This window comes from Pteropus vampyrus, unplaced genomic scaffold (genome assembly GCF_000151845.1).
Source record: "Pteropus vampyrus isolate Shadow unplaced genomic scaffold, Pvam_2.0 Scaffold130, whole genome shotgun sequence".
NCBI classification, from domain to species: Eukaryota; Metazoa; Chordata; class Mammalia; order Chiroptera; family Pteropodidae; genus Pteropus; species Pteropus vampyrus.
In genome coordinates, this window is record NW_011888911.1 from 4,140,691 (window position 1) to 4,166,866 (window position 26,176).

At 51.5% G+C, this 26,176-nt stretch overlaps 1 protein-coding gene across 5 annotated transcripts in view; it reads left to right on the forward strand.

Moving 5' to 3' along the window:
• Window positions 1–26,176, forward strand: part of TXNRD2 (thioredoxin reductase 2) — a 50,277-nt gene that overhangs the window by 15,638 nt on the left and 8,463 nt on the right. For 4 of the 5 annotated variants that reach the window (XM_011367177.2, XM_023534670.1, XM_011367178.2 and 1 more), the window contains exons 8-12: window positions 3,165–3,235; window positions 10,960–10,979; window positions 11,797–11,888; window positions 13,814–13,988; window positions 23,828–23,964. In XM_011367177.2, the coding sequence (XP_011365479.1) occupies window positions 3,165–3,235; window positions 10,960–10,979; window positions 11,797–11,888; window positions 13,814–13,988; window positions 23,828–23,964 (495 nt within the window). Of the gene's footprint in view, window positions 1–3,164; window positions 3,236–10,959; window positions 10,980–11,796; window positions 11,889–13,813; window positions 13,989–15,992; window positions 18,984–23,827; window positions 23,965–26,176 lie in introns of those variants that run through there. The other variant, XM_011367179.2, reaches the window with a different exon arrangement.

The following is a 26,176-nucleotide window of genomic DNA, read 5'->3' on the forward strand; positions in this document are numbered from 1 at the left end:
GTTTTAGTGTTTCACAGAGCTGTGCAGCCATCAATCTCTACTACTTAATTCCAGAACATTTTCGTTACCCCAAAATGAAACTCTGTACCCATTAGCAGTCACTCCCTGCTTCCCTCAGTCCCTGACAATCACTGGTCTGCTTTCTGTATCTATGGATTTACCTGTTCTGGATATTGCACATAAATGTGCACAAGATGTGGCCTTTCCAACTGGCTTCCTGCATTTAACATATGTCTTCAGGGTTCATTCATGGGGTAGCATGTGTCGGAACTTCATTCCTTTTTATGACTGAATAATATTCCGTCGTATGTGTATGCCACATTTTGTTTACCTCCTTGTCTATTAATGGATGTCTGGGTTGTTTCTACTTTTGGCTATTATGAATAATGCTGCTATGAACATCTGTGTCGAAGTTTTTCTGTGGATTTAAATTTTCACTTCTCTTGGGTACATACCTAGGAGTGAAGTTGCTGGCTCATAGGGTAACTCTGTGTTTAACCCTTTGAGAAACTGCCAGACTATTTTCCAAAGCGGCTGCACCATTTTATACTCCTACCAGCAGTGTTATGAAGGTCATACTTTCTTGTTTCTTTGCATATCTTGTAGTTTTTTGTTGATGAGTGAATTTTTCAAATAAAATAATGTATTAACTCTGGAAATCAGAATTTCCCTCCACTGTAGGGTTTTGTTTATTGCTCTTAATTTGCTGGATGACTTTTCTGAACTGGTTTTGTAAAGTCTTCATTTTTGTCATATGAGGACACTGAAGTCTCTGCTCAGTTAGCTTAGTGGTCAGCTAATGACAGGACAGATATTTCCTTAGATATTACCTGGAACTAAGAAATCTCCCAGTCTTTGCCAAGGACCCTTGTGGACACCTTTAACACTCAGAAGAACTCTGCCTTAGCTCTAACTTCCTGCATGTGCAGGGTCTCAAGATTAGCCAGAGGTGAGAGCTGAGGCCATCTTAGGTCTTTTCTGGGTGTGTGCACAGCCCAGTGCTTACACCTAGCTGCCTAGATCTCAGGAATATGATGGAGCTTTTCAAAGCCCCTGTGGACATCTCATTCCTCAGCTTTTCCTTTTACACTTTTGGTTAGTCTGTTGTTTGCGTCAACTGTTATCCATCACTTCAGGCAGCCGTGATGTTTAGTCATTGGGCAAATCCTCCCCAGGGAGAGGCTTTCAGCACTGGGTAAGTTCGAGCAAGGTCAGATGAAGACAAGCCTATTGAGTGGGGTGTTTCAGGGAACCACTAGCCAGGTCAACCAATGACTGTTCTTTGGGAAAGAGCTTTGAATGGGCTCTGGCTCTGTTCTGCTCTCTTTGGTACTGTCATTTTTCAAGTCTGCCACTGAGTTGGGGGATGGGACTAGAGTAAGTTAAAACTCCACAAAACTTAACCATTCTTACCAAGTTTTAGCCATTTTTCTTGACTTAATGTTCTCTGTGTTGCCACAAGCCTTCAGTTTATTTCCAGAATTATGAAAAAGTTTAATCTGACAGTTTTTTTCCAGTTCTTTTGCTGTTTTTATGGAGGGGTGAACTTTGAGGAGGTCCTCACTCCACACCTCCAGGCCCATTCTTACATGTGGGGGCTTTCTGTCCTCCCCCTGTGAGGAACATGGAGCTGAGGAAGAGGCCCCCAGGGGGTGGTAGGGGGGAATGGGAAGCAGGAACAGAGGGGTTTGGCTGAGGCCATATCCTCACGGGTCTCGCAGGGGATCCCGTAACTGGGTGCCTTGAGCCCTGAGCCTCCATGTGGGCCACAGTAAAGTGTACAGGCCCACAGGTCCCATGGGCCTAGAGGCCACTCCTGCCTCCTACTTAGACCTAGGTGGAGCACGAATGGAGGAAGAACAAAGAGTGTGGTTCTGCTTTTTCTCAGACATCTAAATCCTCAACTTGCACTTTCTGTTTCATGCTTTCTCTGAAAATGGAGCACAGAGGGAAAAGCATACCTCTAATTCTCAGGGGCCACTGGACCTCCCCTCCTGTTGTCAGGCCAGCAATAGCAGCCTCCAGAGGCAGTTTGTGCACAGGGCTGGCTGTTGGGCAGACTGCATGGTTCTGTAGGATGGCAGGGTGCTGTTGTTTACGGTAGCTACAACAGACGGGGCAAAGTGCGTGACCGTTAGTGACCCTTCACCCAGTAGCCGGACCCATGCTGGTTCTGCCTAAAGCCTCTAAAGGCCATAGGCAGCTTCCGGCAGCCAGGCGGTCATCTCAGCTCCTTTAAGGCACCAGGCAGAGCTGCACACATGCCCGAGTCAGGGCACCCTGAGGAGGGGCTGGCCTGGTCTTACCCTGCTGGTCCTCGGCTGAGCGACTGCTGATGTCTCCATTTGCCCAGAAGGGGATGAGGCAGGACCTGCCAGTCCTAGGGAGGGCAGCTCCATGGCTGTTCTGCTCTCTGCCACTCTGCCCAGGATGACCCCGCGGCCCACCCCCCTGGGTGCCTGCCAAGATTTACTTGTGTTTTAGTCCCTTTGATTTTCAGAACTTTTGATTTTCCTTCCACAAACCCAAGAAATTCCTGACTTTATTTTATTTTATTTTTTGCCAGTTGGAGTCATAAACTGTAAAATCCATTTCCTCTCCACCAGTACGTCTTCTTCTTAAGGCCTCTGAGAGGGCAATTGTCCTGGTGACTTGTCCACCTGCTTAGCAGCCCCCCATCAGTTCCTGCGGGGACACAGGGTGCTCTGTATAATTCCTGGGCACGGGGCCCACCTGTACTGTCCCTCAAGGGTGCCCAGTTGCATTCAGCCTTCAGCCTGGCGCCCTTGGAGCTGGCTTGCCCCTCCATCCCTCATTTCCCCCTGTCCTCCCAACAGCCCTGAATCTGGATCAAGGTGGATGTCCCAAGGAGCAGAGAGGAAATACCTGCTGGTCGTACCCTGGCTCTGTGGCCTCCTCACACAGCCTAAGAGAGCTTGGTGCTTTTGTGCTAGGCAGATGGCACACCAAGTTAGATATAGACGGGTTACCTGTCCCTAGAGGTCCCAACCTGAAGAAAAGTCTGTGGAGCAAGGAAGCACACTCACAAGTGGGTTGGGGTGGTTCTGGTTGAGTTGGATCTACTAAACGGGCATCCCCTTTGAGGACATCTCCAGGACAGGCCAGATTACACTCTTCTCACATTAATCCTTTTTTCTGCATAGATCGAAGGTGCCTTGGAACACGGAATTACAAGTGATGATATCTTCTGGCTGAAGGAATCCCCTGGAAAAACGTAAGACCTGATGTGTGCCTGAGTGGGGGTCTTCTTTGTTCACCTTCCTACGTGTCGGGGCCATGTAGAATGCTGTGTGGTCCTTTCCTAGTGTGTTCTTTCCCATCTACTTGAGAGGAGGACAGAAAGCCCGCTATTCATGCCCCATAGAGGGTTTGGTGACACATCCTGTGACTGTCTTAGAAGTGATGGCACGTGTGTCACCGAGTGAATTGGACATTTATTGTCTAGGGCAGTGGTTTCCAAAGTGGCATTCAAGGAGGTAAAGAAGGTTCAAGTTATCAGGAAAAACCCTTGACCCTTCCAGCCTCGATTAAACGTCCCTGCTTTCATTTGGTTCACACCTTGGGCTTCCCTGTGGTCTAGCAAAGGCTCCAAAGGCCTCAGTAACCACAGCCCAGTTGTGGAAATACTTGTGGAATGAGTGGTTTTATACTCTCCAGGAAAGTGAAAATGCACTAAGTTCATTTCATGCACCCACAGAGCAGGCTGTTGGGGGTTCCAGGTCCAGACAGCTCCTGCCTGTTAAGTGTGGCGGGAACGTCATGCTCGCAGGGACTTCATGCTCACTGGGACCGGAAAGGCCACCAGAGGGCAGCAGAGGCTTGGTCATCAGCAGCACTCCGCGGCCTTGGGACTTGCTTGCAAGAAAATATGGGTGGAAAAGTGTATCCAGAGGTGGACAGGCATGTGTGCACAAGTATACGTGTGAGGCAGTGTATATGCATGTGTTGTGTGCATGTGTGTTGTGTACATGGGGAGTATGTGTGCATGCCATGTGCTCTGCTAGCCATCATCGTTCCCTGTTCACATGGCATCTTTGGTCAGGGCTGAGGGTGGATTCCCTTGAACGGATATGGCGTAGTTTATTTTATCTTTCCACCATTCACAGGCATCTCAGTAGTTTCTCTTTTCGGTTGTTATAAAATGTCGCAATGAAAACCTTTGGTGTGCATCTTACATACTGTCGTAAGTGCTTCTTATGCATTACAAATACCTGTTGATGTTTCCACAAGTAGAAACCTCAAGTCTAGGCAGGTGCCCTTCACACTTTCACACGTCTGCTAACATGTTCCCCCCCGGCGAGCCACACCGTATCACACGTGCACTTGTGCTTCCTGTCTCCTCCTCCTCACGTGGGCATTAGCTTTTCCAAAAGGCAGAAAACCGAAAGGAGCCTCTCCTGCTTCCATGGGGTGACTGCAAATTGCTTCTGCCAGAGGCATGTCGAGTCCCTCCCAACATCTGTGCTCAGGCTCACTCAGGTGTGTGTCCATCACCTTCCACTAGTTCCCTAGACTGTGGTTTGTCTTTTGACTTGGCGATAGTTTTTCATGCAGAAGCTTTTAATTTTTATATTGTCATGTTTGTTACTTTTTTATGCGTAATTTCTGGGTTTCTGTTCTTTTATTGTTGACTCTCCAGTAGGTAAACATGACGTGGTTTTATTTGTTTGCTATTATTAATCTTTTTGTGTATTTATTGACTGTTTAAAATTGAGTGCCTATATGTAAATTCATATATGAGGGTGTGTGTGTGTGTGAATTGTCAGCTTGGTCCTTGGCCCGCTTTCTATCTGGCTTTTCTTTTTCTTCTCTTATCTCTTTCTTATCTTCCAACTGGTTGCATATTAGGGCTGTGATCCCATGTCGTTTATGTCGCAGATTTTCTCAGCTTGTCATGTCTTTTAACTTGTGCAGTGTACAAATGGTTTTTTTTTTAATGTAACTTAGATCTCTTTTTACACTTAATGGCTTTTAGATTTATTGCATATTCAGGAAAGCCTACCCCACCCCCAAGATGGTTTTTGAAAAAAAGCCCCTATATTTTCCCTTAGGGTTTCCACCTGTCAGATTCGCCTTTGTGTCCTTGAGTGTCTGCAGTTCATCCATGGTGTGGTGAGGTGGAGACTGGGCTGCTGAGGTCCAGCATTGCCACCCGTCCCCGCTAGCCCCTCAAGCTATCTGAAAGCTCTGTCCCCAAGTTGAGTTCCCGTCATGCTCTGGCTCGACTCTGGCTTTCCTGGGCCACTGGCAGGAGTGCCTGGCATTGTCTTCAGACAGGACTGGAGAGGGAAGTCCAGGTGCAGTGGGTACTGGTGGCGCTCAGCAAGGTGGCCCTGGCTTGGGCTGCTCCTCTGTGACTGTGTGCTAGGGGCAGCAGCTCACTCAGCTGAGAAGACAGGAAAGAAACTGCAGTGTTTATTTTCTTCAGAAAAAAAACATTTAGAAGATTTTTTTTAAAAAAAGCTCTTTGGTTTAGAAGGAATCTAGGTATGTTATTGTTTAAGAAAAAAAGTGTTTGCAATGTATCAGTCACCCGTTTAGTTCTGAGCATGATTTATGTGAGGAAATGGTTTTTTTTAAAAAATTAAGCTGGAGATATATCCCTGTACGATGCTTCTGTGAAAATGCGGCTTTTGTCCGGTGCTGTTAATGCAAGTTGTAACAGTGTGATATGGGAGTCAGTGTTTACATGTTACATTCCTCCGCACAGTCAAAATAAGCCCGCAGGGTCTACAGTAGCATTTCTGTATTTTATCAGCTTGGGCTGGGGCTGAGGGGGAGGCCTCTGCTCACACTTGGAGGAGCTGTTTCTGCCAGATTTATTTGCCTTATAAATATTCCCCATGTTTATTTTAACTCGCCTTTAAAATGGAGCTGAAATTAATATGGACCTGAGGGCTGCCCCCTAGCCCCAAGTGCCTCCTGTCACTGGGCGGGGATGGTTTTACTTGGTCCTATCCAGGAGGCCCAGCCAGTGGCTAAGGGTGCCCAGCATGCCTGGCCTCCGCCTGCAGCGGGCGCTGTGTTCATTCACTGGCTCCCCATGGCCTATTGGAAGCTTTGGATGGGCACGCCTGGCCCCAGGTCTCTTGTGGAGTCTGCACTATGCACAGGGCCTCCCACCCTACTTCTCTTCCCATGATGGGTTGTGGGCAGCAGTTAACCTTCTTTCCGGGTTTGTCTGTGTGGGGCAGTGACCAGTAGCTTCAAAACTGGTGAGTGGAGCCCATGGTGGGGCCTGCAGCCTTTGACCTCTCGTGATTGTTCCATGCCACCTTGGCTGCACTTTGGACCCCTGTGGCCACAGTGGCGTCCCGGCTACATGGACATGTGAGGGGCCCCCTTTCCTCCTTTGTTTGTGTACAGGTGTCTGGGTTGCCCAGGGCTGGACAGATGGCAGATGCGGGTGGCCAGGCCTGAGCCCAGTTGGCAAAAAATAGAATCAACCCCCTCACTACACAGCTGGGTGCCTGGTTTGGAACCCCTGGAGGTGATGGATCACATGTAGAAGACTCCAGCAAGTACAGGGGGAGCTCCAGAGTCTGTGAGCAGGACCCTCTAAGGCCAGGCCGGGGTGAGGTGGGCCTCCACAGGTAGGCATCTACAGCTCAGCCTCCTGAATGCCACTTTTGTGTCTGGCTTGTTTGCCTCTTCCATTATTCTTGTTTCTTCATTTTTCTGTGGAAATCCAAGACAGATTGAAGATGGCGTGGATGATTCCAGAGAAAGGACAGGGTTCCCTGGGCAGGTAGGAGCCCCCTGGAAGGAATGGGCAGGGAAATGATGGCCACTTTGGGAAGCTATCCACTACCAGTGGAGGAAATGGGGGCACAGAGGGGGTGCATAGCCTTGCATAGGAAGCTCAGTGGTGGTGCACAGCCCTGCATGGCTCAGCTATTCGGTGGGCAACCCCTGGGCAGGTGGAGGGAACATGGAAGAGTGAAAGGTGGGCCCACTCCCCACAACTCCTGTAAGGAGGCAGGCACTGGGGTGTTTGGATCCGAGTGCCCCTGAGGCAGCCTGGCTCCACCTTGATCTTACAGCCTCATGACCTTTGATTGTTCATGTGGAGGGCTGCCTCTGGCAGCCAGGTGGGGACTTGGGCCCAGCCTCCCAGGCTGCCCAGGCCCAGGACCCTCTGGTCCCTGCCTGCGGCAACTCTTCAGGTGCCTTAAGGGTGGGGCATCAAGGTCACTCTACTCTAGACTCCCTGGCCCACCTGGTCAGCGCTCCTGTGTGGAGCTCCCTCCAGTTCTGGAGGTCAGCTCTGCAAAGCAGGGTTCTGAGCTGGAGTTGGGCTTACTTCAGTGTCAGCATCTTGCTCTGATGGAAAAGAGGACTTGAATGAGACTGGACACACTTAAAGGTGGCTCTTCCCCAACATTGGACATACCAGACAATGGAATTGCCATTTCCAGATAAGAATCAGGATCTTGTTGTTCCTGCTGCCCACTCAGGTCCCATAGGTCTCCTTGAAGGCCTGTCTGCAGAGCGAGGGGCTGACTGACCTCTCCTATAGCTGCCCAGCCTGCTCGCCAGCCTGGGACTGTATGCTGTTCCATGACTGCTCCACAGCCTGACCCTCTCTGTCCTGGGGCCCCGAGGAGAGTGAAGCAGGGACAGTTTTTGTAACTTGGGGTGATTTAATGCTGCCTGTCAGAGTTGATCATGGAAGGAGCTTTTGTTTGACTCTTATTCAGTCCAGAAGCTGACCAGGTACTATAATCATTTTTTTCCTCTTCCTCTTCATAAGAGACAAGAATGTAAATTTTATTTTGCAAAGAACCACAGCCGTTAATTTACGAAAACTCACTGTCACTTAATTTTCTCATTGTCTGCTTACTTTTCATATTCATTTAGTGTGACATCTTTGTGTCCAGCAAAAGGGAGACCAGCCAATAGCCTGGACTTGGCTACCAGCCTATAAAGCACTGCTAACCATGTCCCTGGGCGTGTCCCTGTGGCTAAGATATGCAGAGCTCAGAGGCTGAGGAAGACACCTCTTCAGGGTAGCAGTAGTTACGGGGCCAGAGCCTCAGGGTGGCATCTGTTATGGGGCCAGAATGTAGAAGATCTGGCTTGGTGGAAGTGGGCCCAGCATTGGGCCCTGAGGGTGGGATGGGGCTAGCCCCCACTGGGGTAGAGGCCTTGGCGCCCCCATCCATGCACTGCCTCCCTGGGGCCCATTTGGCATTTCCTGCACTGGCAGGACTAGGACTGCCAAGGGGCCAGGTGCCTGCCGTGAGGCCCTCACTTTGTATGGGTGTTCCCCTTGGGCGGCAGATCAGGGGCCTTCAAACTTGAGAGGCAGGTGGAGAACTTTTTAAGCCAGGGCTTCATGGGCTTGAATTAAGGCTTTTGTTTTTGCTTCCTCCCCCCTGTTCAGATTTTGAACAAGAAAGCCTGCCCTGTGATTAGGCTAATCCCACTGTAGTTATACCTTCATGTAAAATGTTTGCACACCAAAAGGCACAGAGAGTAGAGCTGCCCAGAACACATGGAAAATTGAATCGGGGCTCCAAGGTGCCGGTGCTGACTTCCCGCGTGGGCTGTTGCCCTAGTCTCAGGCCTTCTAACGATAAGGGGAATGTTTCTAGCCCCCAGAGCCTCACTTATCCCCTTCTCCCTGGTCCAATAAGCTAGTCCCCTGACTTCTGCTGCTGCAAGCTCTGCTGTCCTTCCATGGCTGGCCAGGACCTGTGTTGGTCACTGTGCCTTGGCACTTAGTCTCGGCCCTACCGTTCCCAGACCCCCATTCAGGCTGGGGATCTCCTCAGTAACCACCAGAAGCTGATCTGCAGTTTCAAACTTACTAATAAAATCAAAATGGTGCCCCTGTCTTCTGGCACACTCCTTCCTTGTGACCTAGAAACTCTGTGGCATCTGTCTCTAGCATGTTCTTACTTTTCATTTCAAGGGAGTTCTCTGGCTGAGTTCTTGGATCTTTCATTCTTCAAAGAGTAATCATTATTTGATAAATTGGGGGCAGGGGTGGGGTGAAAAAACAACGCAGTTGATAATCCTGCCACGTGAAGGCAAGAAGAAGCCCAGAGTTTCCCTTGATACATGTGGACACCTGCTTTTGTGAGATTTTAGCTGCACACATTAGGTCAAGGACACCCCCTTAAGAATGGCCTGGCCGACTCCTGCCTCCTCCCATATGTACCTTCAGAGCTGGCAGCCTGAGGATTGGGGACACCCTTGAGTTTGAGGTGGGAATAGGAGGCCCAGGCCACTAAGCGAGCTCCATGGGAGGAGCTGGGGATTTGGTGCCCGCTCGCCCTGCCTCCCCATCCAACTCCCTATCCGCACGGTGCAGGAGGGTGGGGAGACATGCGGGTGCTGCAAAAACATAATATTTTTGCCTAAATCAGGAAACCATGTTGCTGCACAAAGCAATGTGATATGAGAGCCTGGAGCTATCCTATAGGCCAAGGGCTGCCGAAGGGCACACATTAGGAAGGCAGGAAGGCTCAGAGATAAGCAGGGATAGGCTAATTGGTGGACAGAGGGGCTCCCCCAGCACCTACACAGCACACCTGGCTGGGAGGCGGTCAGCCCAGGCTATTGCTGCCACTGGAAGCAGAGAGCAAAGGACACTCACTGTGTCTTCAGCACTGATGCTTTAACCCAACTTTGTTCATGCATTTAGGGCAGGATATTCTGTTTGGATTTTAAGCAACTCATAATTTCATCTCTTAAAGAAAGGCTTATACCTTTCTCCTTATACATCGAATCAAAAAAAAGTTAGGTTTTGTAATTTTGAAAATGTATCTATGCGTAGACATATATGTGATACTCACATGTGTTCATGAGTCCCCCTCAACCTCTTCATATACTGAGCCCTCTGCACTCACCCGAGATGTGACTTCATGGTTCTGTCTCCAGCTCCCAAGAAGAAGCCATGTGCCAGTTGCTTCCCGCAGGGCACCTGCAGGAGCGTTCCATGGGATACACCAGTTCTTGAAATGGAATTATATCATTAGTACCTGCCAGGATTAGAGCTGACATTGGGCTTATCCATCCTTACATCACCTCCTCTTGTTCAAAGTCTGAAGGGGTGATCTGACAAGCCCACCCACATGTTGCCTCCCAGGCTGGGAGTTTTTTTGTTCTGAGTTAGGTTCCGTACATGTGCGTGTGTGTACATGTGCGCAAGTGTGTGTGTGTGTGTGTGTGCATGCCAAATGTGGAGCTGAATTACAGGAGGAGATTTATACTACTGTGGCAGATATTTTAAATTATTCTGCTGGGTCCCAGCGTCCTGTGTCTGCCCCTCCCCCCAGATACCCTTGTCCTTGCTCAGAGAAGCGGGCTCACTGGCCTTGGGCCTGTGTGTGCTGGGGCTGTACAGGCAGATGTTGGCCTTCTGGCCTGGTTTTCCATGGTCTAAGTGTTCTGCCCACAGATGATGCTTTCCAGGAGCCCCTCCAGCCTCCCCACTATCCGGTGCCTTTCCCATTCTGCAAAGTGTCTCTTTGTTTCTACCCTGGCTGCAGGAGGTCTAGAGAGACCTCAATATAGAACTTACCTTAGGACAGAAGGAAAACCCTCTGCTTCCTCTGACTGGGCTTTTCTCAACATGTCCATGGAATCCGTGTTGGTCCCACTTCCAAGGCCATTCATGGGACATGTGCTGTTTTGTCACTGACCACTCACATCCTTCATCACCAGGCAATTTCCTGATTCAATGACACTGTCATGTTGTATTTCACAGCTGGAGCCTCTGGGAAGTGGGTTTTGTACCTTGAGACAACCTGTTTGAACAATCAGCCTCAGCTGACTCATCAACAGTGACATATCAGCTGACCAAGTGCCTTGCACGAAGGCTGAAGGGCCCTGTCCCCACGGTGGAGCCCCGACTCAGAAAACTGCTTGTGTCTGATGGCAGGCAGCATGTGACTTACTTCTTTCTTTCTGTGTCCATTCCTCCAACAGGTTGGTGGTCGGAGCCAGCTGTATCCTTTGATAGCACGCAGATGACAAAGCGCTGTGCCTACAGTCTTGAGAGTGGAAGCCCAAAGCCCAGAGCCCCTCCCCCACCACTCGCTGTCTGTCAGGGAGTACACTCTGTCGCCTGGAAGCAGGCACTTACAGGGCCACTCAGGGTAGATGACCTGTACTCAGGGGATAATTTGAGGCTGACCTTTGAGGCTAGGGCTTCCTGGAGGCTTTTCTTGAGCCACACACTGAAGCAGCCGAGTCAGCAGGGCAGCTGGACACAGCCGTGAGGCAGGTGATCCTCCCTTGAGAGCAGCCCCACTCAGGCCTATTCCTTTACAGGGAGCAGTAGAACTAGGAAAGGTCAGAAAAGGAGCCACAAGAGGATCTGGAATCAGGAGGGGGCACATCTGCGGGAAGATGAAAGTGCTGGGTCCGCTAGATGGGAACACAGGCCAGAAGCGGCTGTCTTGTGTCTTTCACGGAAGGGGCGTTTTCTTTCTGTCACCATTCAGACCCCACAGAGTAGGCCTAACCCCGGGCGCTAAGATTAAACTCCAGGGAGTCTGGACAGATGCCCCATGGAGGCAGAAGCCGCCTGATCAATCCATGGGTGCTGGAAGGAGCCCCCCCATCTCACCCTGGACATGCATTTGAGAATTCGAGAGATGGGGATGGGGGAGCCGCATTTCTGCAGCTGGTGTTGAGAGCCTCCTCTGAGCTATCTGGGGACTTGTGGGAAGTGGGCTGCTGGCATAGGTCCCTAGGGGCTTTGCTGCCTGGCTCCCCACGTCACGATCAGCTAGTTAGCGTTCCTTAGCCTGTCTCTGGCAGATGTGGCCCTGGAGTGTGCTGGCTTCCTCACTGGGCTAAGACTGGACACCACCGTCATGATGCGCAGCATCCCTCTGCGGGGCTTTGACCAGGTAACGCCCATGGGCCCAGCTCCCACCCTATGGCTTTGCTATTTCCAGGGAGCTGCACGTTCCCTTCGCTCCTACCCTGGCTCAGGCAGGTGCAGGCATGGGCAGGGAGCGACGTCTCAGTCTTTAGAAACTGGCCTTTGAGTGGAATGATGGTGTTTGTGAAATATAAAACATGCCAGAGTGTGGAAGCAAGGGTTGGCACATAGAGCATGCGGCAGCTCTGAGCACACTGAGCCAGCCTCATGGACCGCATTCATTCCATCAGCAAGCGGAAGGTATATGTTGCCAGAAGCACTGTCCTGTCTCTCTTGCTGAGTCCCCCAGGGTCTGAGGGGGTGTGCCACTTCACCAGGGGCAGCACCAGGTAGGGGAGCAGGTGGCAGACTGGCGATGCCTTGGATGGTTACCTCAGGAGACAGCAGCCCCTGATTGAAATGCCAACCACCTGCCGCAGACTGAAAAGATGTTACCATGTGCCATTTGCTATTTGGCTGTCACACTCACCTGTCACTTCACTCAGCACAGAGGCACCGAGTGCCTGCCGAGGGGACACAGCATCCAGGTCTTTGAGCCCCAGGCTTCAAGGAGAATGTTCCAGGCAGCAGACAGGAGCCATGAGGAGGCCTTGTGGCCAGATGCAGCATAGATGAAGTCTGAGAGGCAGAGTGGGCTGCAGGGATGAGGGCTGCTGACCTTGGCGCTGAGCTGAAGCAGGAGCTGGAGACAATGGGAAGAAGTGCAGTTCCCAGAGAGGGGCCTATGGAGGAGGCAGAAGAAGGCAGATCTGGGTCTGCTGAGGGGCTGGAGTGAGCAAGGCTGGACTGAAGGGCCAGGTCGGCAGCGGGAGCTGAAGGCCACGTGGTGGGAGAAGTGCCCGAGAGGTATCAGTAGCAGGGGGAGGGGAGGGCAATCTAGTGCCTAGGTAGAGTTTAGATGTTGTTGCCTTTTGGAGTCCATGGGGTCACTCAGGGGAGAGAGTCAGGAGGAAAACGAGCAGTCTCACCTGTGCTCTGAGAGAGACATAGTGGCAAGGTCAGGTGACTGAGGCTGTGCTTCATTAAGAAGGACTTGTAGCCCCCGTAGCAGGCCGAGGGGTTGTGAACCAGCCCTGTGGCTCAAGAGAATCCAGCAGTTCTCCCTGGGACTGTAAAAGAGACATCCAGGCCCATCAGGAGTCCAGAGGGATGAGGAGGGATAGCCTACCTACCTGTTCCTGCAACCAGGGTGACAATCTCAGACAGACAGGGCTTCTCATGGTGTGCCAGTTCTTAAGTGAGCTGGCTCTTCTGAGAAGGTGTCAGAGAATTTAAACAGTGACTTTTATTTTCTCCTGGGGAAAAAAAAAAGCTGTGGTTGGATAGGTCTCTGTAACAAGGCCCCACAGTGGCTTGGGCAAATGGGCTCCCAGTCTATAGCCTGGGGGTACAGAACCTCCTGGGCTATGAGGGAGACCTTCTCTGCAGATGCCACAGCCCCCAAGCCACGTCCACTAACCCCTGAGTTTCTTGGCAGGGAGTAGATGTGCTTACCTATACTGTCCCAGCTCCCCAGTGGCATATTTGCCTAAGGGGATGCTTCTCTGTTATTGGTTTGGTTTCAGCTAAGACAGTTAATTAGCATCTAAAGAAGAGTGCAAAGGTCAAGTGCATCCTAACCTAAGGCCCAGGGTCCTTGGATTTGGAGCTGGGGGTCAGGTGGGAGAAGGGGCACCATATGCTCTCCCAGCTCAGCCCTCTGCTCTGCAGAGAGTAAGGGGACCCAGAGGTGGGTATGGCCTGCTTGGGGCCACATAGCAGAAGGAGTGGGGGCACTGAACCCTATCCTTCAGAGACCGTGCTTAACCAGGGCCTCTCTTCTCAGTCATCAGTAGTGACATTCTCACTGCCACCTGGTCCTCTCACAGTGTGTCCTCTTGTGCTTTGCAGCAAATGTCATCCTTGGTCACAGAGTACATGGCTTCTCAGGGCACCCAGTTCCTGAGGAGCTGCACCCCCTTGAGAGTGAGGAAGCTCCCGGATGGCCAGCTTCAGGTCACCTGGGAGGACCTCAAGTCTGGCAGGGAGGACATGGGCACCTTCGACACCGTCCTGTGGGCCATAGGTAAGGGTATATGAGCCATATGTGCCTGTGAGTGTGTGTGCGAGCCTGACCCTGAGGCTAGTGGCCGCTTCCCCTTCCCTCTGCCTCCTCTTACCCTGCTGGCTTTCAGGTGGGTCAGCTGTGACAGAGCTCACCTCGTGGACTGTCGTAAAGACTTGTGGGATTGCTTTAGATACTTGCCAGTGGTTGCTTTGAGCTCTGCAGATCATCACGTGCTAGGAGAGGGTATTTTACTGGCCTTTCTAAGTCACACTTTGCAGATCCAAAGACAGCATCTAGCGATGGGCCAGAGGCCTTGGGCCTTTCCCAGCCAGGCATGGGTTGTGTTCTCATCCTTTTGTTCTCTGAGAGGCCCAGGGGTAGCTTTTAGTTTGGGCAAAGGCTGGGCAGATGTGGCTGTGCAGAACTAGCCCATTGCTAACCTTCTGGGACACATTCCCTCCCAGTCTGGGCCTTCTCTGCACCCCTAGGCTGCCCCGCTGAGGAGAAGGGCAAAGAATGTCGATGCAGGAAGGAGGGGGGAGACCCTTCAGCAGGCTCAGGCTAGTCTGAGTCAGGGAAATGGACTTTGAGGAAAGGCACTCTAGCCTGGAGCTGGATGGGGAGAGCAGGTAGCCCAGAAACCGTGCCACCAGGAGACAGCTTGCAGCTGGGGCGCATCAGAGCTGTGAGCGGGCTCCTTCCACAGAAGGTGATGACGGGTCTTGTTAGTAAGAGCACGTGGAGTACAAGCATGGCATACCTTCTGAGACATCCCGCCGCCTTGATACCTGTGGCTTCTGGGGTTAAAGTGTCGTTTTCCTAAACACCCATCAATTTGTATGTTAAAAATAGGAGCAGAGTCTTTCTTATTCTTGATATTTCCAATTTGAAGGGTTCTGTCTGTTCTGAGCCTGTTCAGTTATCCCTGTTCTGTGAGCCTGGCCTTAGAATCCATGTGGCTAACAGAATTGTTATCAGGCTCCACGACAGTGAAGTACATGGTTACTGAGCACTCAGGGGGCTGGCACTCAGAGGAGCTGTCCTATTAGTGTTTGTCAAGACCTGGTCTCCAGGTCCCAGGGCCCCCTGAGGTGGGGCTTTTAGGAGGAGCAGGGCTGCATCACAGTGCAATGTACTTCTGGGGATCCATTTTTTCCTGAGTTGCTCAGAATGATTGGAAATCAGAAGGTAAACTAAACTCTGGAGGAGTCGGAGCTCTTCACTTTTGACCAGTCAACATGAGCAAGTTTGAGGAACAAGGGAAAGATCTGAAATGCCCTGGAGTGAATTTAGTGCCTCTTGACCAATTCAATAAATCACCAGAGGAAATATTCTTGATCAAATTGTAAAAGTAAATTTTAAGTGGGTTTATTCTGATGAATACTGAACGAATGTATAACTATTCAGACCCAGAAATGTAAATTGACGTTTGATATCTTAAACTCCATTCTAAATAGGGAGCTGGCATGTTCTTCCCCTCCCATCTGCATCCCAGCCTTCCCCCTTCACCCCCTGATGTTTTTCTGTGCGCCCCCAACCATACATGTCCCTGGTCTTGACCTGCACCCAGAGCTATCAGCTGAGACCATGCTGATCGCAGCAGCATGGCGAGAGGCTCTGCTCTCAGAAAGCCTCAGGGTCCCTCAACTTCCAGACAAGGCCTGGTAGGCAACAAGCAACACCCTGGGCATGCATGCCTTCCCTCCCCTACTGGGTGTCCATTTTATTTTTTGTATTTTCAAAAAGAGCATCCCCAGACAGTCTGCCTGGCATGATTGATGCTGGGGGTGGAAGCTTTTCATAGTCCTTGGCCTTTGACCTTGCTTCCCGAGGCGGCGCTGCGGTGGCGGCGGTTTCTGGCACGCCTCTGGGGCTGTACGGGCTTGTGCTGACTTTGCTGCATGCTCCTGGGCCAGGTTTTGTAAACATCAGGAGCTACTTCCCAGTTTAACAACTGGGAATGTTTTCTGCTGATTTACCCCATAAGCCTTTAACCAAGCATTATTTCTACTTGCAATAAAGGATGGTCCAATCCAGGACTTTAAAATAAAATGCCCTGGGGGCCACACGGCTGGTGCAACAGAGAGCTCTTGGACTGGACGTCCTGCCCCAGAGTGAGCTGAGCCTTGACATGAATTAAACACAAGAGGGAAGGATACCCCTCATGCTCCATGGACATATGCTGAAGGCTGCAAGACTCTCCCATGAGGCTAAGCTCCTGCCTGGACCAGCTGCTCATGTACCTAATGCCTGGGCCACAGCCGGAGAGGACCCTGGACATAGGGATGGCGAAGTCAGCCCTGCAGTCTAGAAGCCCAGGAGGACTCCCGAGCCTGTTCCTTGGTGCAGCCTTGATCTCCATGTGGTGGATTAAACACATTAGCAGTTAAAGCAGTTAATTGCTGTGCAGGGGGCCCACTCATTGTTTGTCTCTGAATCACCCACCCACACCAGGTGTCTCAGATAATAGACTGGGAACTCGCAGCGAGGAGGATTTCCTGTCTGCAGATGTGCCGATTACAGTGCTGAGTGAAGACAGTCAGCCTGCGCTGCCGCGGGCTCGAATTCACCCTGCACAGTTAACCAGTTGTGGCCTGAATCCCTGGCTGTCTGGGGGAGCGGGAGCAAGACAGGCGTCATGGAGTGGACACCTTTGAGCCGAAACGCTTCTTGGCTGGAGGTTGAATTTAGCTTAGATTTTGTTTTAAAGCACAGAAAGAGGTCATCTGGATTGCAGCCTGGAAAACCAGGAGCTGAAACTGTCCGCTTGCCCTCAGCATCTCCAGCTTCTTGGGAAAGTTCTCTGTCTCTCACTCAAGGGAAGGACAGAGGCTCTGGCACATCCATCCTGGGGCCATGGGAGTCCTGCCCACTGTTGGAAGAGCTCAGATTGCCATGTTCGCAGTGTCTGTAGTGCTGGGAGGACTGTTCCATAACTGCCTCGGGAGCCCCCTTCGTCTGCTGAGTGAGACCTTGGGTAATCAGCCGCTGTAGCCATTTCCTTTTCCCAGGCTTTAATCTCAGCAGAAGAGCTGTTATAGTCTCCCTGTGTGTACCACCAAGGTTAGGTCACTTCTGAGCCTCTAAGATGGTGTAAAGGAGGCAGCGGGCCCTGGCTTTCCAGCTTCCATCCAACTGTCATACTGAGGCCCCCACCGTGAGCCACTCTGAGTGCAGCCCACCTACACAGCATGTGTGGATGGAATACAGCCAGGGACACAGATAGTCTCTGCGGAGCCCATGATGGGGGCCCACCATGCCCAGAGAGGGGGACACATCTGCCCGGTACGGGCTGCAGCCGGGGCTCCTCTTTCTCTGCCCCAGGGACTATGTGCTATGGTGTACATGGTAGCTGTGCTCGATCAACTGTGTTCATCTGATGACTCTCCTATACCACAGACACGGCCCACACAAGTCCCTGAGGAATTTTCCCCACCGGAGCCCGGCAGCAGGAGAGGGGGGCAGGAAGCAAAACAGAACCAAGCCCCTGAGGCTGGGGATTCGTGGGAGGAATTGCTCTGAGTCCAGCAAGAAGGAAGAGGCAGTCCAAGGTTCCAGATCTACCCAAAGGCCATGGGTTTTGAGGAGGAGCTGGTAGGCTGACCTGGTTGGGAGAAGTCCAAGTCCAAGGCCACCAAGCCTGTTCTCTGAGACCACATCTTGGGCTATGGCTATAGGAAAGCATGTGTGGCTGTATTCTTCCTGATGTGGACTCTGCAGTGGCCTGGCTGTGACAGGTCACATACAGAAGACTACTTTGTGACAGACACCTCAACTCACCCAGTGCCCACCTCTTCCCTGCTCTCAAGGTGGAGCAGCCGGCCTTGAAGAAGGCCCTGCTCTGCTGCTGATAGTCTAATGCCTTTTTATTTTAGTGCAGATGGAGAGTTTGTAATTACTGATAGCAAAAGAGCCAAATCTGCTTGTGTATGTGGTTTATTTTTGGAGGGAAGAAGACATTTATGGAACTCGTGCCGGTAGGCACCTCCCACAGGCTCAGGGAAGTGGCCACGGCCTTCCCCACCACACTGTATGGCTCCCAGGCAGTGCGCCGTTGCTCCTGAAGCAGCATGATTGGCTCAGTGACCTTCGTTGCCCTCAGTCCTGGCTTGCAGAGGTGGTAATCCATCACAGAAGCCACGAGAGGGCAGCGGGAAAACAGTGCCCTGTGCTCCCAGACTGGCCTCGTGCCTTCTGCTTGGGATACCCAATACAGTCAGGGATAGAGAGCTGTGCCGGGCCTTCAAGCCAGCTCCTTCCTGTGTCCAGGGTCACCTTGCCCCCCGCACCTTCCACCCCTCCCATAGCCATCAGACCCAGCTGGCCTGCCTCAGTGCTCACGAGCATCAGGTGGGGTATTTTTTGCCAAGTCGAATTCAGGATTTATAGTTAGAACTTAGTGGAAACCAACTAGGAAAAAAGGGAAAAAATGACCCTTAGTGACAGCTCTTTTAGAGATAAATGTGTATATGTATATATTAAGTGTGCCATCTAAATTCTGCAAGTGCCACTTGGAGTAGCCATCCAGTGGGGGAAATTATAGCGGTTAAAACGATAATTGCCACCATGGAGCATGTTACTTCCTGGGGGCTCCTATGGACAAGGCTGTAGCTGGGCCTGAGCTGGAGGTTATACTATCAAGTCCAAGGGTTTTAGGGGTAAGTGTGGCTTATTTTATATGATGTCAGTGCTTGCACACAAGCTTGAATAGAAAAGTCCATGGGTTCCCCAAGGCTTAAGTTTGCCCCAGTTGTCCAAAGAGCCCTCCTAAGAGACTCCCTCAGGATGGTCTGGGGGCCACTGGTGGGTGCTGGTGGTTACAGAGAGCAGCCCACCTCAGGTCATGCTAAGGTCCAGGGGCTCACTCATTCATTCAGCCCTGCCTGGGACTTTACATTGAGGCCAGTAAGATAGGTGCTCTCCCCTGTCTCCAGGGACCTTGCAGCTATGGATGGGGCCTGCGCCTCACTGAGAAGGGGCTGTTTGAGAAAATAAAAGAAGCCCTTTGCTGTTCTTATCATTTTCCTTTAAGTCTCAAAGATGACAAGAGACATATAATACACTTTTGAAAAGTAGGCATCCGAGAATCTGACTGGAGGTTCTGAAGGTGTGAGTTGCCTTTTCAGCCTGGTCCAAGGTGCTGCACAGGTCTAGTTTGGTGGGAGGGGCCCCTCAGGAGGGTCTCCCAGGGCTGGCCCTCTCCGAACCTGTTTGTGAAGCTGCTGCTGGGCCCTCGCCCACGCAGCCCGGCCAGCCTCCCAGACCCCCGACCTCCCAGCACTGAGCTTCCAGCTGCTTCCTTTATATCCTCATTGCGTCTGTCTGATTACAGCCCCTCATTCACCCTGTCATACTCCTCCTGGCACTTAAATCTTACCTCGTTACACGGATTGCCCTTCACTCATCAGAACATGTGCTCCAGGCAGGCGTGAAATTGGAGGGAATGCCTGTCTTCCCAGAACAGATGAAAGAGGCACGTGAAACTGCATGGGCCTGGTTGTCTGCATCCCTGTGTCCAGCAGAGCAGGTAGCAGTGACCATTAGCCACCATCTGGGGAGTTTTAATCTTCAGCTTTTTCTGGCTGGCTGGGTGAGCATGGTGGCCAGTGAGGAGCAGCATCTGGTGGGACTCCCAGTGCCGTCAAAGGAGGGCTAGCCTGGTCCAGCTGTGCTGAGAGCAATTGGGCTGAATGCTAATTCTGCCACCACTTCAGGTCCCTGGGTGTCCTGGGTGGTGGGCGCTGGGAAGGAGAGACTGTTTCACCTCAGAGACACCAGGGGTCACATGGTCCCCCAGAGAGACTGGCCAGCAGACAAGGCTGGGCCTGGTGAGGGAGGCCACTCCAAGGACAGAGGTGTGTGATCTCATTCACATATTTGTGGAGATATCGCCTCAGGAGGAAGTGAGAATGTATATATCTGGATTTTAACGTCCTCCTGCGGTAACAATGGCAGAGCGTCATGTATGTATTCCATAAAAAAGCTCTTACAACGCAAGAAAGTCATGAAAATATCTATAAGTGAATGAGAAAATGCAGGAACTGACAACGAGGAAATACAGTTAACCAGCACGTGGCCAAAAATACTTAATTTTACTAGTAATCAAAGACCAGCACTGAGAGAGCACCAAGCATCCTCCCCATCCTCGGAGCAGAGGAGCAGAGCCTAAGAAGGAGCCATGGGGGTACTGAGGAAGCCCCACCTGGCCAGTGATCCTTCTCTGAGGACCTACCACAAGGAACTAAACTGACAACTGGGCAAACTTTCATTTCCTTCTGTGTGGTGTCCAAGGGAGCAGAGACATGGGAGCCTCCGGAAGTCCCATGTCTTTCAATGGCATTTGGTGGGCTCAAGCAGGGTGCCAAGAGCTGAAGCGAGAGAGATTCCTCGGGGAGTGGAGTGGGCAGCCTGCTGTGCTAGGGCGAGGAAGTGCTGAGTGTGACCTGTAGGGTGATGCAGTGGGGGCTCCCCTCTTCCCCCAAATCGCCTGAGGAGTGTTACCTTTATTTTTGCATAAGAGGAAAATGGTCAAGGAGATAACTTTGTACGCTTGCTTGCATCTTGCTTCGTGCCATTTATGTTGGCCTGGGCCTGGGCTGAGTATCATCCGTGTGGCAGAGCTGCCCTGCCTGTGTGAAAGGCCACTGGGTTCCACCGTGGCACCCATTCTTCCTCGCTGTCCTCTGGGGCTCCAGGCTTGAGCTGAGTGGGGGCCCGCACTATCTGACTGAGCCCTGTTACCCGTGGGGAGGCGTGACCCTGCTCTGAGTGTGAGGGAACAGAACTCAGGAGGGTCATGGGGCATGTCCCTCCCGTATGACCACCACCTAGGTGGTTTGCTCAGTGAGGCCCATGGTGGGAGCTCAGGGCCCAGAGTCCTGGCTGTGGCCTTGTGGGGCTGGAGGAGCCTGCCAAAGCTTTGGGGTATGGCCCCACAGTATGGGGTGCCTGGGAGCTGGGGCCCCCCCTGTCCACCCCAGACCTCACCCGGCACATGCCCTGCTGGCACAGTTCCAAACCCTGATGTGCTATAGCTCCCCTTTGGGCTGTCTTTGACTGCCTGGTGTGGCAACCTTCTCCCTTCACTGTTCATTCTAGAAGCATGCAGGCATCTTCTTTGCTACACTGTTTAACCCCTCTACTCACCCACTTCCAGCCAGCCATCCATTTTATTGATATCGGTGGCCTGACTTACAAGTTCTCATGTACGTTCCAAGTTTATGTACATAGCATGTCCTAAAAGATTCTGGCTTCAGAATGGACTATGGAAGTCACCTAATTTATGCATTTGTCATTATCTCTTATTACTTTTAAATTTACCCTTATAGTAATCCCTCCTTTACTTTCCACTGTTTCAGTTACCCGTGGTCAACTGTGGTCCAAAAATATTAATTGAGAAATTCCAGAAATAATGCATAAGTTTTAAATTGCGTGCCATTTTGAGTAGTATGATGAAATCTCGCACAGTCCTGCTTCAACCTGCCCAGGATATGAGTCATCCCTTTGTCCAGCATCTCCACGCGGTATATGCTTCCCACCCATTAGTTACTTAGTAGCCGTCTTGGTTATGGGATCAACTCTTGTGGTATTGCAGTGCTTATGTTCAAATAACCCTTATTTTACTTAATAGTAACCGCAAAGCACAAGAGTAGAAATGCTGACAATTCGGATATGTCAAAAAGAAGCTATAAAGTGTTTATTTCCTTTAAGCAAAAAGGTATGTATGTATAGGAAAAAATCTACTATATATAGGATTCGGTACTATCCACAGTTTCAGGCACCCACTGGGGGTCTTGGATAAGGGGGAACTGCTTTATTTTCCTCAGGATCTAATTTGGCTGGCATCTGCAAGGTGTGTAGTTACCATGGTTAACACAAGGTGCATGAGGAAATGCTCTTAGCCCCCTGTGACTGGCCAGGCGGGAGTACAGAGGAGAGGTCAAGTATAACATGGTCCGCATCAGAACAGGTTGGTCTTGAACCACTGGTTTTGCCCTTGGACACTCCAGCCCCAGCCCAGAGTGCTTAGCAAGTGGACCTGGTGAGCTGCTATATGCAATGCTCCTCAAAACTGGGGGCCTAGGGAGGAACTAGAGGGCAGAACTATGAACCTCCTGCCTGTAGGGACCCTTGGCGCACCTAGCAGACCTTTTCTAGTCCTGCCCATGGGGCCCAGCTCCTTTCTTGCTGAGGCATAGTATGTTCCAGTCCCTTCCCATGGGCTTCCAGGAATCAGGCCCAGGACCCCAGGCCACCTCATCCAGGGAAGGACAGTGGCCAGGGTGGCATGTCCCATTCTGCACCTTCTCAGGTCTCCATTCATACAACTCCAGTGCTGACATTGATACTGTCAGAAGGCACGGACCTCGGAGCCTTGGGTCACCCATGTCTGGTCTGATCAGCAATGGTTGCCAGCCTGCCTGGCACCTGATTCCTGTGGCCAAGCAGAGTAAAGAGGCTGGAGCCAGCTCCCCATGAACTTGAGAAGCACGGCTTAGCCGAGTCTCTGTTTTGACTTCCCACTCCAGGAGAGCAGCTGGAGACGAGGTTTCCCTTTCACGGGGCTTGGTCTTCCAGATGTTCGGATTGGCACCACCCGCTATCCGACCTTTTGTGTGTCTGAGCCGCCACGAGCTGTGGGAACTAAGCCTTTGAAAACATTCATCTTTGCCGTCAAGGGATCACTCTGAGCCTCTGGAGTCCTTGAGGGGCTGCCCACTGCCTTCCTAGGGTCGGGCAGGAAGAGCTGCCTTTGCCACCCCTTAGCTCAGCAAGGCCACATCTTCTGAATTACAGAGAAAAGGAACTCTGCTGGCATCTCAGCTGTGACAAGGCTGTAAGCATATGGAGCCCAGCAGGGAGGCAGCTGTGCTTATACCCCTGGGGACTGTGTTCCCTCGTTCCTGTTGGCCTTTGCACCCAAGAGCAGATTTAGCTGAGCTGACTACACCTTGGCCCAGGTCCTCTCTCAGCTTTGGGGGGTCTGAAAGCTGAGGCTGTCTCCTGGGCAACACCACAGGCACATGGGAGATGGGGAGCTGAGGACTTGTAGCATGGAGCTGCCACAAGGCCTGGCTTCTAGCCCCCCACTTGCTTGGTGCCTGTGCTGGCTTTGCAGAGATCACAGGCTGGATGCACATTGCTCTTAGGTCATCACTGCTTCTAGACCTTTCTGTGGTCAGAGTCAGGAACTTTGTATTTATAAAAAAGAGAAATCATGAATTTCCAATTCAAATTTAACATTATAGGGTTTTAACTGTCTTCTTTGAATGACATGTAAGGTGTGTTTGCAGCTTTATTTATTGTTAGGGCATGACCTTCTGAGGATGTTCGATTAAAACGTGGCTTCCTGCAGGCTTTTGGATGAATTATCTTTCTATTGCTCTGTTACCAGCTTCATAAACAGACCCCTTTGTTTCAAGTTGTTCACAGGACATAGGCATTTTTTCCACTTTTGATTGAATTTTTATTTTTTGAATGTAGAAATTATGTATATGATTAAGAAAAGAAAATTGTATCACAGGATGTATTTAGAGTCCTGTTTCCATCTCTGTCCCCTCCCCCATTTCCTTCCTTTCTGTAGCTCATTATTTCTACTAGTCCTGTTTCATCCTTTCACTGATTCTTCATGTGAATGTAGAGAGGTGTGTGTGTGTGTGTTTGTATACGTGTGTGTGTGCGTGCGTGTGCACATGTATGTGTTTGAGGCCTAAAGAGGCCAGGAGCCCCTTGATAATGTTTGTGTTTGATGTTTCACCAATTCTAAGCGGACATTCTGAGAAGTGTTTTAAATAAACCACGAGATCTTGATCAAAACTGCTAAAGAAAACCTTCCAACTTTGCTCTATTTTTTTCAGGTCGGGTTCCAGAAACCAGAGGTCTGAATTTGGAGAAGGTTGGAGTAAACACCAACCCCGACAGTCAGAAGATCCTGGTTGATGCCCGGGAAGCCACCTCCGTCCCCCATATTTATGCCATCGGAGATGCAGCGGAGGTACAGCCACCCACCCCGGCCACCACCCCAGCTGAGTTTCAGGGACACGCATGGCTCACAGAGGCTCTGAGCCAGGCCCCAGGTGGTATTAGATTTGAGTTCTGGCAAGAATTGGACATCTGCCTCTGCTCTCTCTAATGCTCTTCCTTTCTGTAGAGGGCAGGTGGGAAGGCTCAAAAATGGCTGAGAGCACCCTTCACAAATTCCTGTCATGAATCTTCTCTGTGTGAGCCTCAGGGATGGTTCTTTTCACACACACTGCAGTGTGGGGCTCGACCTTCCCTCAGGTGGGCTGGAGATGCACAGCTCTAGAAATGCTGCTGCTGGGCACAACCTTGGGGCCATGCTGGCCCCACAACACCAGGCTTGACATCCTCACCTGAGTCTACCCTCTGATCTGTGGGCGGGTCAAGACTTTCCCTGGGCTGTCCCAGTCCCACTCAGAGCCTGCCTGTTCCCTCCCCTGGAAAGCATGGCACTCACCACCCTGTGAAGCCCTGTCTCCCTTCTAGGGAGCATATAGACAGCACCCCTTCCTTCTTCACGGGCCCCCAGCAAGACCTGCCACTGGTCAGTTGTGGGTCTCCTGTGCCCCCAAAACCTCAGGAGCAGCTGGCCTATTCTGCATCTGCGCGCCCTGAGGAAGGTGGATCAGGAGGGTCCCTGGTCAGAGGGCACTGGGAGGGGCACCAGGCCCTCCAGACCCCAACAGGCCTCTTAGGTATGAGAGCTGCCAACGTAATTGATGATGTGTTAGTTTTGCGGGGCTGCTGTCGCAAACCACCTCAGGCTAGGTGTCGGCAGGGCTGTGCTCCCTCCGAAGCCTCTAGGGAAAGGAACGTTCCTTTCCTTTTCTAGCTTCTGATGGCCCCAGACAGTCCAGGCGTGGTGCTGCAGCACTGCAATCTCTGCCACGTCTTCATGTGGCCATCTCCTTCAGGTGTCTAGGTGTCCTTGTTTGTCTCTTACCAGGACCCTCTCATTGGAGTTAGGGCCCACCCTACTCCAGGATGACCTAATCTCCATCCTTACCCTGATTAGATCTGCAAAGACCGTTATATCCAAATAAGGTCACATTCTCAGGTTTCAGGCTGAGGCAAATTTGGGTGGGATGCTGTTAAATAAACCACGATCTGTTAGTTTACATTCATTCATCATGTACTGACTGAGTGCCCACTGTTGTGGCACCAGGCACTTTTCTGGGTTCTGGGGCCGCTACAGGAACAGACAAAAGTCCCAGGTGACAAAAGTCATAGAGGTGACATTCTGGTAGGGATCACAAATGACAGATAAGTAAGTAAACTACTTCAGATTCCAAAGATGCTTAATGCCAGGAGTCTGGAGAGACCTGAGGGGGCAGGTTGGAACGGTGAGGAGCCCCAGAGCTAGAAAGGGCATGTGGGGGCTTGGCAAGGATGTTCGTGCCCACATGCACCCAAGAACCCATGTTGAGAAAAGCCTGAAGGTAGAGGGGCCGGTATCTAAGGTGAGAGGATCTCTAGGTGGGTCATCCTGGAGCCAAAGGGGGCACAGGTGTCAGTTGTCACAGATGCTGTGGGACCATCCTTCCCTCAGCGTCACCTTCCAGCCTCTGCTGTAGTCATGATGTTTGGGGGCTTCAGGAGAGCTTGGACACATGGAGACAGGCCAGGGTAGGGATGCATGCAAGGGTGGGCCTACCCTTTGTTCCTGAAGGGCCAGCTGCATATCTGGTGTGGATCTGCCCTGCCAGATACTTGGCCCCACGTAGACTCCTCCTGCTGGGGCAACGTGGTCCCTGGTGTCCCCAGTGTACCAGAGGGACCACCCATCAGCCATGGCCAATGCTCAGAACTGAACCAAGTGGCTGCTGCTTGAGCCTCTCACGCCCCCTGGGAACCCAGGCTCATGAAAGGGTCTGTGTGTCACCAAGCAGAGGTGAAACTGCAGGGACAGCTTGGCTGGAGCATGTGGGCAGAGCACTGGCCAGTTGTCCTGCTGGGTCATCTTTGACCATCTAATTGGCCTGTTGCTGTAGACAGAAGTAAGTGGCTTTACATGTCCTGGACTGTCCCATGGATCTAGTCTGCCATATCCTGGAAGCACAGTTAGTTGCTCAGCGTGCTCTCTGGTGGCCTGGACATGGCATTCTCTGGTAGTGGCCTTTTGTGTTCATCCTGTGAGCTGAGCCCTAAGATAGCACCGTGGTTTTGGGAGAGAGTGCCGTTCACAT